Source organism: Carcharodon carcharias, chromosome 17 (genome assembly GCF_017639515.1).
Source record: "Carcharodon carcharias isolate sCarCar2 chromosome 17, sCarCar2.pri, whole genome shotgun sequence".
Taxonomy (NCBI): domain Eukaryota; kingdom Metazoa; phylum Chordata; class Chondrichthyes; order Lamniformes; family Lamnidae; genus Carcharodon; species Carcharodon carcharias.
Genome location: NC_054483.1, coordinates 64,401,726 through 64,420,830, shown reverse-complemented (window position 1 = coordinate 64,420,830; position 19,105 = coordinate 64,401,726). Strand labels below are relative to the sequence as shown.

Sequence of the window (19,105 nt, the reverse complement as noted above, 5' to 3'; positions counted from 1 at the left end):
GAGGTTTCCTCCAACAATGCAGCACTGAAGCCATCTCCAAAGTTCCAAAACTATCTTTACCTGTCCCATTCATGAGCTGCAACTTGCTTGTGAGCCACCCGGGCATATTTTTCCTTTTGGAATGGCTTTGTAAGTAGTGCAGCATCTTTATTTGCCCTAGAATGCAAACAGCAAATATGTCAAACTACTTAATAGATCACACTGAATGATGATAAAGCACAGAAGAAATGAAACTGAAAAAAATACAATCTAAACTCAATAATAAACTTGGTTACTACAAATCTTCAGCAAGATTTGAGGAAAAGCATGCTTTAAGATAAATCATAAGCACTACTTTGTTCATATTTGCAGCCATATAAAAGAGAACTAAATGTCTATAGCTTAAAATCACTCTTTTTCTAAATAATTAAGGCACAATAAATTCCAGGGTCTTAAAGAGTATTTTGGCTTAAAAATCACTTATTTTACTTAGAACAAAGTGGCAAAGTGATAATGCTCCTGTGAAGCACCTTGGGTTATTTAACTATATTAAAGCGACTATAAATATATATGAATGATGTTGTATAAATAAAAATCATCAGATATTGACAGTAGAGATTCTAAAAGATGAATGTATTTGACAATACATCAAGCGTTTGATGCATTGAAACTCTTGGTAAGATGTTGAAACTTATAAAAGTATGGGCACTTGACTAATTTCATCAGGCAATAAAATCAAAACGTTCTAAAAAAATGAATTCTTCCAAAATTACCCCTTTTACCATTATAGTAAAACTCTCAATTTTCAGGTGAAGTTTTAAATTCTCTACAGTGGTTTTCTTAATGCTCAAATACGATGGCTGTGTTTGCTGACACCACAACTGCAGAAGGCACATTCCCTACACAGGCAATTGCAGTGCCTCCATCAAAGATGGCACAGACCAAACTCCGCTGGAACAGAAATGTCCTCCCTGTCTGCCATTCACTGCCCTTCTCCTAATCCCTTGCTGTCCCTCTCCTGAGCGCTCACTACCCCTCGCCACCTTGCACTCTACCCCTCAAGTCTCAGCTGCCACTAACCACGAGGGCTTGGGGGAGGGGCGACAAGGGGGCAGTGGATAATGGGCGCACAGCGATGGCAGAGGGAAAAACTGTGCATGTGTAAGCAGAGTAGGTGCCATGTGGGAATGTGTTGTTCTCCAGTTCAACATCAGCAGTTACAATGAAATATGATATATCTCCCTCCAGCTGTGTGCCAAAAGGATTTTTTCTCTCTCCCTCTCGTCTTCAACAATATTTGTCCATCATTCTTTTTCCTCCCCAGTGCATTCAAACAAACAACTGTCTACATATGTACACATGGCTTTACTTCATTCTTATCTCCTTTTACACCTCTTTATACTCCTTTCCTTTTCAGTGCTTCTCATTTACTTTCAATCTTTTTTGGTATTTAAAAGAAAATCTGGCAAGCATTGTCTTTTATGTTATTTAATAGAAAAAAGCCAAGACAAGATGTCATAAACTACTATCCGGATAACATGTGATTTCCTTGCATATTATAATTCAGTTATGTTCAAGCCATCATTCTTCGGTCAAAAGAATGTCTTCTAAATAAAAAAAAGAGAAGTTAAAACTCGAGAATATTTTTAGAACCAAAACTATGTTCTCATTTGAAAATAAATGCTTGAGGCTTGCAACTTCTAAACTAATTACTTGTTATTAATTAACATATTAAAATAAGCTCAAGAAATGTTGTGTGTTTTTGGTCAAAACACACTGTACCTTTGACTTTTACAGTTGGATGTCTCTGCTTCATTTTCATCCTCACTGAATTCTGAATCATAGCCCCCGAGGCCATGCTCCTGTTGAAAAGAAAAGCAGTAATATTTCAACAAAGATGCAGTATTGCATAGTTTAATTTCATTATCACATATCTGTCTTTAGGACTTTAAAGCTTTGTTTATTATGTGCATATAAGTTTCAAACTTGAGTTCATTTGATTAATAGTCTCCATCACCATGCTTTAATACCAAAATAGATATTTCTTCAAATTATCTGAAATAAAATCACGATAAGGCTATAAACATGTATTAAGTTGAATTTAAAGAATGTAACATTTATTTAAGAAACATTCAATATTTCCTTGATATTTCATTCGAAGAGTTTTTCAGTAAAGACTGGTGCTACTTTGCCCAAAATCTTGATCATTCACCCATCACTGTGCTCGCTGACCTTCGCTGGCTCCCAGTCCAGCAATGTCTCAAATTTAAAACACGCATCCTTATTTTAAAATTCTTCCAGTCTTGCCTCGCCACATCTGTCACCTCCACCAAATCTCTGCGATCACTGCATTCTTTCAATTCTGGCCTCTTCTGCATCTCAATCACTTTATAATGGTCACCGTACCTTCAGCTGCCTAGGTCCTAAGCTTAGGGATTCCCTCCCTAAATCTTTCATCCTCGCTTTCCTTCTTTAAGACACCCTTTAAAACCTACCTCTTTGACCAAGCTTTTGACCCTAGGTCGTAATATGTCTTTATGTAGCTCAGCATCAAACGTTATTTGATAACCCTCCTGTGAAGTGCCTTAGAACAGTTTGCTTCGTTAAAGGCACTGTATAAATGTAAGCTGTTGTTGTTTCAGTTTAAAAATTATTTATATTGCGCAATATCTTGTCTATAAATTATTTTCTGATTGCTATTCTAACTGCATATAGGATGAAAGTTATAAAACTGCATATAAGACTGCAGTTAGTTCATAAGAAAGAATGATGTCTTCATTCTAAATAGTCACTCTACTTAAAACAAAAAGAGGCAGCACCCTAAATAGGCATTTCAATTTTTAGGCAGGTGACTGGCAGAGCGCACCAGCAGCCTGCCCAATGACACCTAATTTAAATGGCACCAGCAAACCAATTGTTCCAGATGGGTATATTAACACAACATGCCAGATTCAAACTGGCCTGGACATCACATTGGCAGCAAGTTAGCTCCAGGGGTTGAGGAGCATGATGGAGTCCAGCAATATGACAGCGAGGTAGCCCATTAGCAGCAGCCCAGATTACATTTGTGAGGCTTCCAACTCCTCCTGACCATACAAAAATAATTTAAACCTTGGATTTTCAGAACCAACGTCACCATGAAACTGGTCTGAAGCTGCATACTCCTAAAATGGCAAGAGATCCCATTTTAAGCCATCGGATCCCAATTTGCATAATAAAAAAAGCCTATTGTCTGTAACAGGCAAACACATCAGCCTTGTCAACACATTTCCAGCAAACTAAAATCGATCCATGGTCTATGGGAAGAGAGAACAAGCATTTCACTTTGAACACAATTATATTTTTGCGATGCAATTTGACATGATATAGCTTTCTCAGCATATTAGTGTTTGCCCCTAACATTTGATTAAAACTACTACTGCTTAATACAAAAATTTTACATTTTTCAGTTTTGACCATAATACTTTTGGTAGGTCTGGCAGCATCTCTTCTTCAGAGCTTTTGGCCCTGGAGCTCTGAAGAGTCATACAGACTTGAAAAGTTAACTTTGGTTTTCTCTCCACAGATGCTGTTAGACCTGCTGAGTTTTTCCAGCATTTTCTGGGGTTTTTTCCCCCAGATTTCCAGCATCTGTAGTATTTTGCTTTTATAATATTTTTGGTTCTAGATTGTTCTCTTGGGAGAGGAGTCAATTCCCTACATCTTCAAGAGTGCTGACATACCCCAGATATCTAAGTAAGCTTCACATCACTCCCAGAGTAATAGTCCTTTCTAGATAATTTCAGTTAGTGATTCCATGGTACCTCCCTGGTCATTCTGGTTTTCAAAAGGCAGAGTAACTCCACACTAGACCATATTTTAGGCTTTAAAATTTCAAACAAATTTATTAAGTTGAAATGGGGCAAGCAAAGGCAGCAGTGATTAACATTTCTGGAACTGTAGTTGAGTTAGTACTTTGTACATAGTACAAGTCTGATAATTGAGGCACAAAAAGTTATCCACTAATTGGAACTAAGCAACTTTTAAGAATAAATACATACATTTTTTACACAGCTGTTCCTTCTTCTCAGCTGTGGTATTATGTACTTTAGTTAACTCTATAAGAAATTGCATATTTTCTCCTCCAAGGCTGCACAGCCCTCTTCCTCCTGGAAATTCCCTATAACTGTCTGAAAACAGACTTTCCAAATAGTAAAATAAAAACGAAATAATGCGGATGCTGGAGATCTAAAATAAAAGCAAAACGCGCTGGAAAAATTCAGCAGGCCACACCTGTGCAGAGAGAAACAGTGTTAACCTTTAGAGTCCAATAATAAGTATCAAATTGAACCTGAAACTTTAACTCTTGTTTCTCTCCACAGATCTCCAAGTTTTTCCTGCACTTTCTGCTTCTATTTTCCAAGTAGTAACCTTCGGGAGACTATCTGAACGGGGAATGATCAATTAATGAGACCAGTCATTAAAGCGGCAAACCCAGCGCTGTTCCAGGCTAAGCCTATAACTGTCAGGTCCCTTTATCGTCTCGCTGCCTCCAATCCATCCCAGACAATCCGTGAACCCTCACTACCTGAACAAGATCCAACTTCGCTCTTTGGCCGCTCATCGCCCCCTCCGGTAAATGGCGGCGCGGTCACTGGCGCCGTCGGTGACGTCATCGATCCGCGACAGGGAGCGCGCGCGTGCGGCCGGTGCTGAGGCAGGAGCGCGCGTGCGGCGGGCGGTGACGGCGGGAACCGGTCTCGCGGGAGCGCGCCGATCTTTGTCGTTCCAGGAGAGACTTTAATGGGAAAGCTGACTTTTGGGCTGTATTTTACCATCTAGACACCCCCGTCCCATTTCCCTGGCTGTTCCAGAACTAGAGAGGTGACAATCCTGGACCACACAATAACAACTTGTAATATAAAATACCTGGAAAAACTCAGCAGGTCTGGCACTATCGGCGGAGAAGAGCACAGTTGACGTTTCGAGTCCTCATGACCCTTCAACAGAATAACAACTTGTGTTTACACAGGCTATCAGGGCCCCAGCATGCCGGCTTTTATGCTTCACTCGAGCTGCTTTCTATCTTTCTTCATTTAATTCGATCAATTTAACTCCTTTCTATTCCCTCCTCTCGCACGTGCTTGTCCAACTCCCCCTAAAATGCGTCAAAACATCCTAAGTCGCTACACATCAGATACGCAACTCTCAGCGTTGAAGGATTTGCCTACATCATGGCTATGGTATAGGTGGTCAATGGCAGAATGTCCCAACTGTACTTCATGATCCATTTCTGCCCCCCAAGTCCCCGGAAACTGGCTGATGGAGCTGGTATTTCACCCTCATTTAATTTGCCCAGTTTGAATTTCATGTTTGGAAACAGTTGTGACTAATGATATTGCCTGATTAATTGATAAATGCGATGTCAGAATGCAGCTTCTGTTAGTTGCAGCAGTTTAGGTTCTAAGCAAATTAACAGGAACATTGATCTAAACTCCATGATTTATGAAGCACAGTGATACACATCCAAGGGGTGCATGGTGATCAAAAGCTTTGACACGTCTACTATGAGATTGTAATTGATTGGCCTTTAAGAGAAGACAGATTACAGGGGTAATTCTTTATTTTGGATGGATGAGTTGTTCACCCTCTTCCTCGTGAAAATAATTCAGATGTGTCTCAATTCATTAGAATAATGGATATTCCATGGCCTTGTGTGCCTTAAGTAAGAGAATGTGCTTTTTATAAGGACAGATATGTATATCAGGGCTTCCCAAACTGGGAGTCGTGACCAATGGTGGGATTTCGAGATGAGATTTTGGGTCGCAAGCTCCAAGGCAGCATTGGCTGCCATGGAATTTGGAGTAAGTGCCAACAGTTGCAAGCCCCTTTAAACTCTCTGAGTTTTTTTTCTAATGGTGGGTGACCTAATGGACAGATCTTTGAGGCCTGATTCCGCTGCAAAAAGATGGCTGTGAAAGGGTAGGGTTTTTTTAAGAAACCCTGCAGTTTAAACACTTCATGTTCAATCTGCCATGCTCAATCTCACCCCCACCGCCTCACTCAGCAGTTGAAGCAGCCATGCCCTCGCCACTCATCCCCACCCCCTTCTCAACAACTCTCATACCCCCAAATTTTCACTCTGGAGCCATGTTATTACTGGGGCATTAAAGTGGGATCACACTGGGAACAAGTTTGGGAAGCATTGCAGTATATCATTGTAACAATGACAACTTACATTTATACAGTACCTTTAATGTAAGGCTTTACAACCCAAGCTGCTTAAAAGTTGGCAAGGGCAGTATTTGTTGCCCATCTCTAAATGACATTGAGAAGGTAGTGGTGAGCTGCCTTCGTGAACTCCTGCAGTCCATCTGGTGTAGGTATACCCACAGTGCTGTTAGGAAGGGAGTTCCAAGATTTTGATCCTGCAACAGAGAAGGAATGGTGATATAGTTCCAAGTCAGGATGGTGTGTGGATTGGAGGGGAACTTGCAGGTGGTGGTGTTCCCATTCGTCTGCTGCCCTTGTCCTTCTGAGTGGTTGAGGTTGTGGATTTGGAAGGCTGTTGAAGGAGCCTTGGTGAGTTGCTCCACTACATCTTGTATATGATACACACTGCAGCCACCGTGCATCAGTGGTGGAGGGAGTGTCGATCAGGGCTGCTTTGTCTTGGATGGTGTTGAACTTCTTGAGTATTGTTGGGGCTGCACTCATCCAGGTAAATGGAGAGTATTTGTAGATGATGGACAGGCTTTGAGCAGTGAGGAGGTGGGTTACTTGCCTCAGAATTCCCAGCCTCTGAACTGCTCTTGAAGCCACAGTATTTACATGGCTGGTCCAGTTCAGTGTCTGGTCAATGGTAACCCCCAGAAAGTTGATAGTGGGGGATTCAATGATGGTAATGCCATTGAATGTCAAAGGGGATGGTTAGATTCTTTCTTGTTGGAGATGGTCATTGCCTGGCACTTGTGTGTCACGAATGTTACTTGTCACTTTTCAGCCCAAGCCTAAATGTTGTCCAGGTCATGCTGCATATTAATATGGACTTCTTCAATATCTGAAGAGTTGCGAATGGCACCGAATATTGTGCAATCATCAGCAAACATCCTCACTTCTGACCTTATTGCAGGGTAAAGGTCATTGATGAAGCAACTGAAGATGGTTGGGCCTACAGAAGATGCCAAATATATTTTTATTCTGAAAACTATTCTCAGATTTTGCTGTTAATTTCACAATACTGTCAAGGGGATTAAGGGCCTAGGATACTACCCTGAGGAACTCCTGCAGTGATATCCTGGGACTGAGAAGGGTGGTCTCCAACAACCACAAATCATCTTCCTTTGTGTTAGGTATGAGTCCAACAACTGGTGAGTTTTCCCTCTGATTCTTATTGACTTCAGTTTTGCTAGGGCTCCTTGATGCCACACTCAGTCAAATGCTGCCTTGAAGTCAAGGTGCACCTTATAAATCTCTGAGAAACTTAAGAAAAATGGATACTGATGCTGTGTAAATATACCTACCAGTCATTGCTACCTAAAAATGGTAGCAGAAATGTGTCTTCAAGGGGCTGGAGTTTACCCACAGACTGATGAACTGTACCATCTTTAGGAAGATTACCAAACAACATCTGACACCTACAGGAAATTACCAAAGTCACCCAAATGCCTTGTTCTCCTGACAGTCGGTACATTATACAACAAGGCCAGTGATCCCTTTTGCAATTGACCAATGACAGCAATGTAGAAACAATGCAACCCTGCAGATCTGCTGGCTTACAGAGCTCAGTGGCTTAACAGATGTATGCATGTTGTCATTTGGGTTACTGCTTTATGCACATCAAAAGACATTTTATTGTATAGCTGGTGTTGGATCAGCTGAAGACAGTAATACTGAATGCCCACTTTACACTTTGCTTCATATCTCAAACTTATTTGCAAGGGAAGAAAATCTTAAAGGAATTTCAAAAGAATCTTCAGCAGCCACGGCTCGTAGTAGCTATAGAATAAGGTTGTCCAACGTACCTTTCTGTGTGAGGGGTTGCATTTTAATTTTTTTCTCACTCAGGGGGCTGATAAGTAATTTTCTGTAAGATAAGGTTTGGCTCAACATTAAACATGAATTAAAAAACCCAATGTCAATTGATAATTTAAGAAAAAAAGTAATAAAAATAGTGATTAAAAGGTGCCAAGCAGCAGAGCTAACCAATAAAACCTTTTTTGCCTTATTATTTAAGGAGCAGAGCCAGAGAGACAGACTAGGCCCCAAGTCCTGGTCACCAGGGAAGGCTTAGGGACTGGAGCTGAGCTAAGGAGTTGAGTTTAACTAACAGTGACCTTGCGTTTGTCTCTGGCGGTACACACTGTGAGCTGGCTTCAGCAGAATTCATACGAAAGTGGGAGTCAGAAGATGGTTGTCTTTGCTTAGGTTTTCCTCCTCTTCCAGTCTGCTTTGTGGAAAGGTTTTTGGGGATAACGTAGGAGGAGGGGAAGGGTGTGCATGTGTCCAGTTCACTCCCAGTTGCAGGGATCTCACTTTCACACAGACTCACTCACTCACACAGACTCTCACATGCACAATCACTCACGCTCACTCCCCGCCTGGGCCTGCGTGGTTTGGAAATTTTACCACCGAGGCAGAATTCAAGAATGCTATGAAGGTGTTGAGACCCGTTTCCTCTCCTCTGAGACTCCAGCTGCCCCAGGCGGGTGTTGTTGCTGCAACTGCTGTTCCTCATGGCCTCCCTGCCTCGCTCCACCATTTTGATCCCTGTTTTCCTTTAACGGGCTGGCATCAGCATGGAAAGATGAGAGAGAGAACGTGACCAAAGGTGAAGAGAGAATGCAGCCTGGCTACTCACCTTCATACTGTCCCTCCAATCGCAGACTGTTTCTGTTCCACATTTGCTGCTGATAGGCTTATGGGTGACCTTATTAGCACAAAATGTGGGAGAGAACTGGCCTGTGATTGGTGGAACAGCTCCTATCAGATCTTTCATTTAAACTTTGAACAACAAGTGCGCGAGCGGGATAGAGAGACATGGTGGGCTGGATTGTGGCCTGTGGGCCGTATGTTGAACAACCTTATTATAGAATGACCATAAACTGAAGCAAAACACAGGTACAATAAGTATCATTCTGTAATTAGGATCAGCTTATAGTTTGGTTGCTGCTCTATCTGGCTTGAATATGTTGATACTAAGTCTTTAGCTATTTCTGTACCATTCATGGAACAGGTGTGCCACTTATTTTCCTTTCCTCTGTGTAACAATTACATTTCATACACCATTATCCTGCCCAAATAATTTTATAGTTTCTGAACTGCCTTTTCTGCCGACATCCTTACCCAATATTTCATTCATGAGAACTATTGCTTTTTCTGTATTCTTGCCTTATTTGTTCTCCAGACATGGAAAATGACCTTTTGCTTATTCACTGAAAACTGTAAAGTTGTAAGTTAAACACTTTTGCAACTTTCAAAAATCAAAAATAATCATCAGTTAACCCCTCCATTGCAGCAGCAATTTTCAAATTATTGTTTCTTTGGAGGTTTTTTGCAAATTACTTTTCAAATAATTTAGGAGTGTTAATGTAGAGTTTTACAAAGCTATCCTTTATCAGCATGGATTGAGGGCAATGGTTACCAAAATCATCTGTATATAATGGACCTATAGAAGATGCCAAATATATGTTTATTCTGAAAACCACTCTCAGATTTTTTTGTTAATTTCAAAACACTGCCAAAGGAATGATGTGTAATTACACTTAAAAAAAATAAATTAATAGCATCTGTGTAAGGGAATTTTCCCTTTTTGGGATGTAGTTCACTCATGTGATTCCCCTATGAGCCTGTTAGGTATTAGCAGTTGAAAATACCCTTCTCACATCAGCCAGGTCCATGTTTCAGCAACTGAACTTGGTGACAAAACAGTAATCTGCAATGTTTATTATTCCCTTGTTTGTGAAAATGTTAGTGGATTTTTTAGATCATAAAGCAATAGGCGGAGTTGCTGATGAAGATAAACATTCTGTTTGTTATTGCCAATTCAGTGTAGGTTTATGCAATTTGAGACCAGTAACCTTGACTTGTATATGGTCAGCCATGATTGAATAATTTCTAGAGTAGTTCACTGCATCTACTCCCATTTGGTTGCTGACTGAGCTGTAAGTTGTGGTAGAAAATAATAAATGATCAGGGTAGTAGGGAACTGTCGTACATTTTGTGATCAGGCTTCCCATTTGACTTGTCCGTTCAACAGACCACACTAAAATAAATTTACAGGAAACAACGACTCTTTAAAATAAACCTGAAAGTTTAGAAATAAGAAAAATGTGATTTTATTTGTTTGAGGAGATCCAAAAGAATAAATCACATTCAGACTTGTATATTTTATTTTTCCATTGTACCTTCCAAGTTTTCAAACCAGCTTGAAGTTTTCAGTTACAATTTCTGTGATCCATTCCAGAGTTTTGAACTGACACAAAAACTGGGGGTGGTTCTGGATATTTACATTGGCTGAGATAAGGGCTATTTTTTTTCGCATGTTCACATAACTGGTTTTATATGCAAGGAATTGTGAATAGAAAGTCCCCTGTGCTATAAGGAGAGAAAATTTCAATTGCATAAGTTGTGCATCATAACGGAGAGGGAGCTAACGGGAGCTTAATGTGTGCATAGTGCATTGTGCAACTACTGCAGATTGATCAAAACATTCAAAGGAAGAGTTGCTTTGCCAGAAAGCAAGAAATAGAAAACATCAACATTGTTTATGTTCAGGAATATTTGGCAGAGTCGTTGTGCTGAGTGGATTCACAATGGAAAGTGCTAGTAAATCTGCAGTAAGATTCACTTTCTTATTATGGATACTGAGCCTCCTTTTTTTTAAAATAGGTGCAAGAAGACCTAGACCGGTGAAATGCCCTGAAAGTTGTATATGTACTGAAGAAACCGCCCAGTGTGACAACGGAAAATTGATTCCTCTGAGTTTTCCCCCTGAAATAATTCATTTGTAAGTATTACATCTCCAGAACTGCATTAATTTTGTTATAATCTGAGTGTAAAGAAACTTATCTATATGTACATATGTATCTCTACATGTAACTAACATTTAGTAAGTGGAGAATCCCTGGTGTTTGGTTTGGTTTGTATGTGCAATAAATAGTAAATGTACTGATAGCTGCTTTCTTTGGAAAGGAATATGTACAATTAGAGTTGAGTTATTTTAAATCAATGAAAGAACAGACATTTTATTGAAATTTCCAAACCACCTTATTTGATACTGTGTGCAATTTTGTTTTAGATTTATGATGCTCCAGTGCAGTGAGATTTACTAGTTGCAGCAAGTATCTGTTCTGATTTATGAATTCATTTTGTTTTTAGGTCATTCATGAAGTCCGGTTTCAGTGAAATTCCAGAAAGAAGTTTTGTGAACATAAAATTCCTCCAGCTTCTGTGAGAGTGATTCTTAAGTTGCATTTTTTGGTGTCATTTTGAAGTGGATCTATGTGCTCTTTGAGAATAAGAATGAATTATCTGGTAATGGCTCAGCATTGCTGCACCTATAGTTACTAATGCTTCATTCTGGGGCTAGATTATCCTACCGTTGCCAATCAGTTTACTCAGGATCTTATAAAGCTGGTGAGTGCTTTGCTGCCAGCACTATGCAGATTCTACGTGACCCAGTAGATAATGTGAGGTTAGCGCATTACTTTATTGTCACTCAGTACCATTCTTGTGATATACTGGGAATCCCAGGGATGTGATATTAGGCAGTAGAGGCCAGTGAATGGTTACTTGCTGCCTGTTGTATGTGGGGTACTTACCCTGTGTGAACGAGAAGGGTACTAGGCATGACTGTCTTTTTGTTGTGAGGAGGGGACAGACCAATAGGTAGGGTTTCAAGGGAGGACACAAGCATAGAAGCTGCAACTTAGGTGCAGCAATCAAGAATCAAGTTATGGGGTAGCTCTTAATATTCCAGAAAGATAGTTGATGAAGGATAGAACTGGAGCCTATCTTTACAAATATCTATAAGCATTTATTTAGAGTTATGTACAATCATACAAATCTTAACCCAACAACCACAATTTCCACCTGTGTTTATTTATAGGGGCACAGTGAGTCTAGTTAACGCCCACAGCCTACAAACATTTAATATGCAATTAACAGATTCCCTTCCCTCTCTTTAAATGAAAATAGAGTTTATACGTACAACCAAAATTTCAAAACAAATTAAATCAAAAACCTCCATATTCTGTACAAAACTTTACATTGTGAGCATCCCTCCTCTAGGACCCCTAACAATTTGTTGGTACAAGAATTTCTTTTTGTTTAACAATCAGACAGTTGATGACTTACATCCGCCCTTTTTCGACATTTATTTTCTCTCCAGCATTTGTTTCAAGCCAGCAAGGTCAACCTGTAACATTTCTCACTCACTTTTCGTACAGTGTACATTATCCCACAATGAACCAGTATCTACAAAACATTCAAGAAGTACACCCATTGTACAGAATTTCACTTAATTTTTTTGACAAATAGAATCCCATATCCATTGTCTCCATAATAGCCAGTGTTAGAGCACGCTCTAAATAGGATTGTTGATTTAAAATTATTCCAGAGAAACTCCACTTAAAATCTAAATTGATATATTTAAAAGCCTCACAAGCCTGAATCCCAATTTTAAATTCTACTCTAATCTTATTAATAACACATTTCTCAACTTCCACAGTACAATCCCATAAGAAATTGTCAACATGCATCATGAAGATGCCTGAAAGTTTTCCATTTATGATATCATTAACACATTGCTTTTCGTTGAACAGAGCCTATTTTCAGCAAAACAGACCATACCAAAAAATACCACAGCTTGGAAGCATCATTCAGACCATAAAGGCATTTGTTTAGTTTCCATAGAAATTTCTTCTACATCTGCTGCCTTTTTGAGCGGCTTCAGAAACACTTCTCTCTGAAAAGCATTGCCCTGCAGAAATGTGGGTTTTAAGTTGAATGGCCCACAATCCCATGATTATCTGGCCAAAAGAACTAAAAAAGATTTTCAAGATTACTTTTGTAATGGAGAGTAGGGGAATCCACTGTAACACCTGTGCCATTTAGTTGCTCTTTAAAATCCTTAGGATCTCGCTTTAAAAACAAAGATTTAAATTTATATAGCGCTTTTCGTGACCAAGGTGTATCAAAGCACTCTTCAGCCAATGAAGTACTTTTTGAAATGTAGTCACTATTGTAATGCTTTAGTCTCAGAAATCCCATCTACAGGGATTTTTTCAGTACAAATCTATCTATTTGACAAAACTGGTTGACCCTTATATGGTACTTCAGAATAAACTCCAAACTCTCCCCAATTATTTAATTCCCCGTGTTTTGCCTGTCTTATTATTTATTACCAGAACTTCACGATCATGAGGACTTCTGCATCTAGTTCTGTTCAGAGACTGTTCTGTGGTCTTTATTTCACTGTCTGATCCATTCAACATACTGCCTCTACTTACAATTTTATACCTGTCAGGACTACTACCAAGAGATCTCCCCCTCGCACTAGTGGAGGTCCTTTCTCCCGTCCATGATAGTTTTCTATTGCAAGAGTCACTTCAGAGCCATTATCAATCCTTGCTCTATGCTTTTTTTACTCTGCACTCTTTCACCCCTTCCTGCCAGTCCGTTGACCTTGCTTCTTGGCCTCAGTCTAAATATTCAGCCAGTTTTTAAACTTGCCAGTAGCTTTGTTTGTTCGTCCCATAATTGTCGCATCTCTCCATTCACTAGACCTCTCTGGAATGTATGTCACCTGAGCACTCACTCTGGGCAATTGACCTTTGTGTGTGATATCTCTGTTATGAGTGCCATGATTACCCGCATCATCACTTTCCAGCCCTTGATCTACCATATTCTATTCCTCAGGACCTACATCGCAAAACACGTGAGCATTTAACGCGTCATCTTTCTTGCAGGTTTCATCCATAAGCTCTGGTAGAAGGTCCAGACCTTCATCATTATCCATCTCACAAAATACTTTACTTTTGAATTTGCTTTTGGCAACAACATCAAGGTATACCTTGTTTCCTCTTTAGAAGAACATAACCTATGTTCATAGATCAGTTTTATTCTTCCACTAGTCATATGGTTCAGACTCTGAGACCCTCTCAATTTACACTTGTTTTCAGTTGTTTTCCACGATGTCCCCTAGGATTTTAGTTTTCTGTTTGAAAATTCCTTTTTTTTTAAGTTTGCAACTGTCATCTTTAGGCAATCATTCTTTGTTACTATGTTCATATTCCAGAAAGCCAGTTGGTGAATGTTAGAACTGGAGCCAACCTATATGCACTTTTATAAACATTTATTTACAGAGTTACACATTACAATCATGCACCCTAACCCCACCCCCACCAGTTCAAGTAGATGTCTATTTATAAGAGCACAAAGTGAATCCCAAGTTAATGCCCACTACCTGCATACAGTTAGATATAATTAATATACTATTAATAGAAGGTGCACAATTTTAGTACATAGGGTCTAATGGACACAGTGTACACCTTATGCCCTGGCTCCTGTCTTCCTTTTCACTTTCTGGCTTCACTGGGGCCACAGAGGTCTCACATCTCTATTCAAGAATCTTTTGATCGGTGAGAATTAACATGTTTGAGCATGCCAGGTGTCTTCCATTCTATATCAGTCCTTGTGTGTTTATATGGAATTATACAAAAGTAGCATTAATTTGTTGTTTTCCTAAAATGTAGATTGTAACAGCATTCAATCCATAGAATATATGGTACAGGAACAGGCCATTCGGCCCAACCTGTCCATGCCGGTGTTTATGCTCCATTTGCACCTCCTGCCATCTTTTCTCTTATAAGGACTATGTGAGCTTTTCTTTTACAGATTTCCTTTTGTTCACCCTTCCTTATATCTCCCTCTTTAGATCAGCATCTGTTTATCTTTTCTTACTGCTCTGTAAAATACCTTGGGATATTTTCCTACATTAAAGGTACTATATAAATGCCAGCTGTTTGAAATACAGTACTTCACAAGTAATTACATTGAGCCTATCTTGGTATGAAAAGCAATGTTTTAACATTAAAGTTATCTAAATTTCAGTTATTGTAATGAACCTATCTAATCAAGCCATTAAAATTAATTTGTAATCAACACAGCTCATTTATTTAAGATACTGTTTATTCAGTTGTTATGGGGCTTCTTAAGACTTGTGGATCTGATCATCAGTAGAGTTCATTTAAAGTCAATTCTACTGGTGTCAAATAATTGTTAACATCAAATAGTTTGGATACTCCAATCTACTTTTAACATTTTGAGCAGTGATGTTCTTTTTGCATAAAGTTACATAAAGCTACAATTTCTGGAAACGAGTCATTATCAATGCATACATTGCATAGTATAAGTGTCCGATGGGCTTGGTGATGCTGAATCTTCAGATGGAAAGCCACAGAGCAGTAACAGAAGTAACAGGCCCCACTCCACTCAGCTGTTGATCTGAGCTGCATGAATAAGCAAGAGATGCCTAGCCGGTGTGAGGGGATGGTTATACCTGGGTGGTCCTTACTTGGCTTCACTGATCTGGAAATAGGCCACATGCCTATTTGCTGCAGAAGCAATAAAGAATATGCTGGGTTTGGGGAAGAATCACAAAACTGGGAGAAATTTAATCAATATACTACCATCAAAATGGTGTACAAGTGCATAACAGTGTTTTTTAGGCTGTATAGGTTTTGGTCAGGAAGCACAAATTTACCATCATGTTTCATATGATACACTTTTTTTGTCAACTTTAAATTCTTCTTGGTGTAGCTTTGAAATAGGAATAGTTTATTGGTTATGAATAATATTAAGCTTAAAATTATGTTTGGTTTTATAAACTTTAATCAGTTATTAATTTTTTGACAGTTTGTTTACTTCAAACACATTTTATTCGATTGCTGATGATGCATTCAAAGGTCTGGATCACCTGAAATATCTGTAAGTAAATGTTCCTACTGGAATGAAAATTAAGCACATAAGTGTGATTGTTTGTAATATTCAATATGGTATAATACTTAATATTTCTCCAGTTTTATAGAGAACAATAAAATCCAGTCCATTTCAAGGCACGCTTTCCGAGGCCTCAGGGCACTTACTCATTTGTAAGTATATAAATATGTTGCTGTTATTTAATTAGTAAATGTCCAAATAACCTTGGTTCTAGTATTTTAAATGAATACAAAACCATTGAAGTCATTAGATTAATGTTTCACCTTTATTTAATATTTTACATTAAATTATTTATTTATATTGTGTTCTGAGAATTTGCCAAATAGTCCCTGCCTTTCACTGAATGATCTGGAAATACATAATTATGCTAATTGATTTTTTAAATCTAAAGTGTCAGCATATAATTTATTACAGCAGGTATTCAAGTGGTGAAATGCTTTGCCCAGATCGATCAATTTTCTGCTTTTAATGCTGCTGAGTTCAGGAAAAGAGAATTCATTATTGGATTAAGGGGCCCTAAATCCAGTTTTATTATCTTTGAACAGAGTAGCCTTATTTACTTGGAATAGCTCATTTACAACAGAGGTCTATTGGCATTTGGTGAATAGCAAAGCAAGAGCCACAAAATGATACTTGGCACACAGGGGCAGTCAACATTGGAAAAATAAAATTAACCATAGATTTCAAAATTAGCAATAAAATTGTCACCTTTCTACCAGTCGCCATCCCTAGGTGTCATAGGCAGATGGCCCTTAAATTAGGCTTTAGGTTTGCTTTAGCTCTGAATAAGAAGTCCAATGGGAGTAATCCGTTTAATTGAGACAAGTGAAGCAAAATGTGAAGGGAAAAGTGTTGTATGCTACTTTATAAGGATCAACCATGCAGGATGAAGTAGGGTAGAAGCATCCCAAAGCTTCAGGCAAAGTATAATGCAGGAGAACAGGTTTTACAGTTGGTGTCAAAAGTTGTTTGCATCTGCATGCTGTTTCTAGTAGCTAAATGATCTGCAAGTTTGGTTTAGAAAACTGATCCACCCACTAATCCCCCCAACCCCCAGCACCTCACAACCAGATGGTGAAGTTGAAAATTGCCCAACTATGATATGGATAGCTCTTTGGTAGCGTGATTCTTTTGCTGGCCACAGAAAGGGATTAGTTATGTAGCATATGGCCAGTCACTATAGGCAGAATTTTATGTTTGTCGGGCGGGCGGGCCCAACCCAATCGGCGGTGGGCGCATAGCCGATTTCCGCCGGCAAAACGGGCCATGCCGCCATTTTGCACGGGCAGGCCAATTAAGGCCCACCCAGCACGTTTCAGACTCCGGTATACAGCGGGAAATTCAAATATGCGGCGGGCGTGTACAGACCGCCGTTCCAATGGGGAACCGGCAGTCTGTATAAAGAAAGGCCAGGCAGCCTCCTTTAGGCAGTTCACTATGGCCAGCAACCGGGCTCCAGAGGAGGTCAGGGCAGAGAAGGAGGGGGACAGGCTGCAGGGTAGGCCAGTGGGGGGCCAATGTGCTCCTCGGTTCTCCGATGCCTGCCTTGCTGCCCTCCTCGAAGAGGTGTCACATCGTCAGAAGGTGTTGTTTCCCGATGTTGGGAGGAGGAGGGCCCTCCATGTGACCTGGCAGGCGTGGCAGGAGGTGGTGGAGGCTGTAAGCTCTTAAGATGCTGTGCAGCTCACAGGAACCCAGTGCTGCAAACGCTTCAATGACTTGTTGTGCTCTGGAAGGGTGAGTACCATGTCGGCCTTGGCCATTTATCCCAGCAGGCAGCCTTAACCTTTGAGGCCCCCCCCCCACCCCGCCCCACATCTTAGTGTAGTTACTGCATTGGGTATTTGGCGAAAGCTGTGTGGGCAAACAGATAGTGACCATGCTTACATCAGCCTTAGTGGTTGAGGAGAAGATGGGTTCTCCAATATGTTGGTGTTTGTCGCATTTGAGTAGTCTGGGGGCAACCTGCAGGGGAGGCAGCTAGCCACATACTCAGAACTCCAACACATGCCTTATTGATAGTGATGAGATGGTGGAAGGGAAGCCTCAACGTGTCGTGGCCGAGAGCCATCTGGTAGCATCAGCGCCACATCTAGTTGTGCCTCCTTGCCATGGGTGCTAAGACCCATGTGTTATTCAAAGTGATGGATGCCAAATGTGTCCAAGGTGGCTGTTGGGGGAGGGAGTTGGGAACAGCTGTACTATCTTCTGGTGACTGATCACCAGTAGTGTGGACAGGAGCCGCTGGAGGCCTCAGGTGGGCCACTGTGGTTGGGGTGCGGCATGCGCATGCAGAGTACATGAGCGATCAGCCCCAATAAATCCTCTTCTCTGTTCTGCAGACAAAAACAGAGCACAATAGCCAGGACCGTTTGCGGACTGGTGGTGGGTACACCGTGCTGCAGCACCTAACCACATATGAGGAGCAGGCCATGGAGCTGGGGAGGAGGCAGGTGGCCAGGTCGGCAGATGTTGGCGAGGTTGGGGTGCAGTGGCCAGGTGTTTGAGGGCCACAGTCCCATCCACTCTGTCTCCCCACCATCCAAAAGCACTGATGGTTGCCGCAATCGTTAATGCAGCAACACTGCTCATTCACAGACTGATACAGTCAGACGTGTGGGTCATACACAAAGGTCCCTCGGCTCCTTGAGGATGCGCATCTCTAGCACCTTCCAATGTCGCCTTATTCCATTTGTGACCACTATCCCCATGGCCTAACATGCCATGGCATCGCTGCTGCACATCCAAAGACTTATTGCATCTTAGGAGGGTTTGTACCTCCACCACCCTTTCAGCCAATGGGTCTCACATTACTCTGTCTAAAAGGTCCTCAGCACCTCACCTGTCAACCTCATGGCACTCAGTTAAATAAATGCCACCACGTGAGTCATCCCTGCACCAAGGGGAAATGTTGCCTTCTGTCCACCCAGTCTATGCCTCTCATAACGGTATGAAGGTCAATAATGTGACCTGTCAATCTCCTGTGCTCCACGGCAAATGACGCAAGTGTATGTAATGTTTCCTCATAACATCAACTCTTCAGGCCAGCATGCATCCAGGTCAGGAACCTCTGCACTCTCCCCACTCCAATGCCATCCCTCCCATGAAGCGCTGGTCACAAGTGAATGCAGAAGTGTAGCTGTGG

At 40.6% G+C, this 19,105-nt stretch overlaps 2 protein-coding genes across 5 annotated transcripts in view; one reads left to right on the top strand and one right to left on the bottom strand.

Moving 5' to 3' along the window:
- fra10ac1 (FRA10A associated CGG repeat 1) overlaps positions 1 to 4,643 on the bottom strand; it is an 89,266-nt gene extending 84,623 nt beyond the window's left edge. For 2 of the 3 annotated variants that reach the window (XM_041210454.1, XM_041210455.1), the window contains exons 1-3: positions 4,547 to 4,635; positions 1,762 to 1,841; positions 61 to 156 (exon numbers count right to left, since the gene is read on the bottom strand). In XM_041210454.1, the coding sequence (XP_041066388.1) occupies positions 61 to 156; positions 1,762 to 1,841; positions 4,547 to 4,582 (212 nt within the window). In that variant the 5' untranslated portion in view covers positions 4,583 to 4,635. Of the gene's footprint in view, positions 1 to 60; positions 157 to 1,761; positions 1,842 to 4,546 lie in introns of all 3 variants that reach the window. The other variant, XM_041210453.1, reaches the window with a different exon arrangement.
- An 892-nt stretch (positions 4,644 to 5,535) lies between these two features.
- lgi1b (leucine-rich, glioma inactivated 1b) overlaps positions 5,536 to 19,105 on the top strand; it is a 37,614-nt gene continuing 24,044 nt past the window's right edge. The window contains exons 1-5 of one of the 2 annotated variants that reach the window (XM_041210387.1): positions 5,536 to 5,571; positions 10,849 to 10,966; positions 11,338 to 11,409; positions 15,877 to 15,948; positions 16,041 to 16,112. In XM_041210387.1, the coding sequence (XP_041066321.1) occupies positions 11,345 to 11,409; positions 15,877 to 15,948; positions 16,041 to 16,112 (209 nt within the window). In that variant the 5' untranslated portion in view covers positions 5,536 to 5,571; positions 10,849 to 10,966; positions 11,338 to 11,344. Of the gene's footprint in view, positions 5,572 to 10,494; positions 10,967 to 11,337; positions 11,410 to 15,876; positions 15,949 to 16,040; positions 16,113 to 19,105 lie in introns of those variants that run through there. The other variant, XM_041210386.1, reaches the window with a different exon arrangement.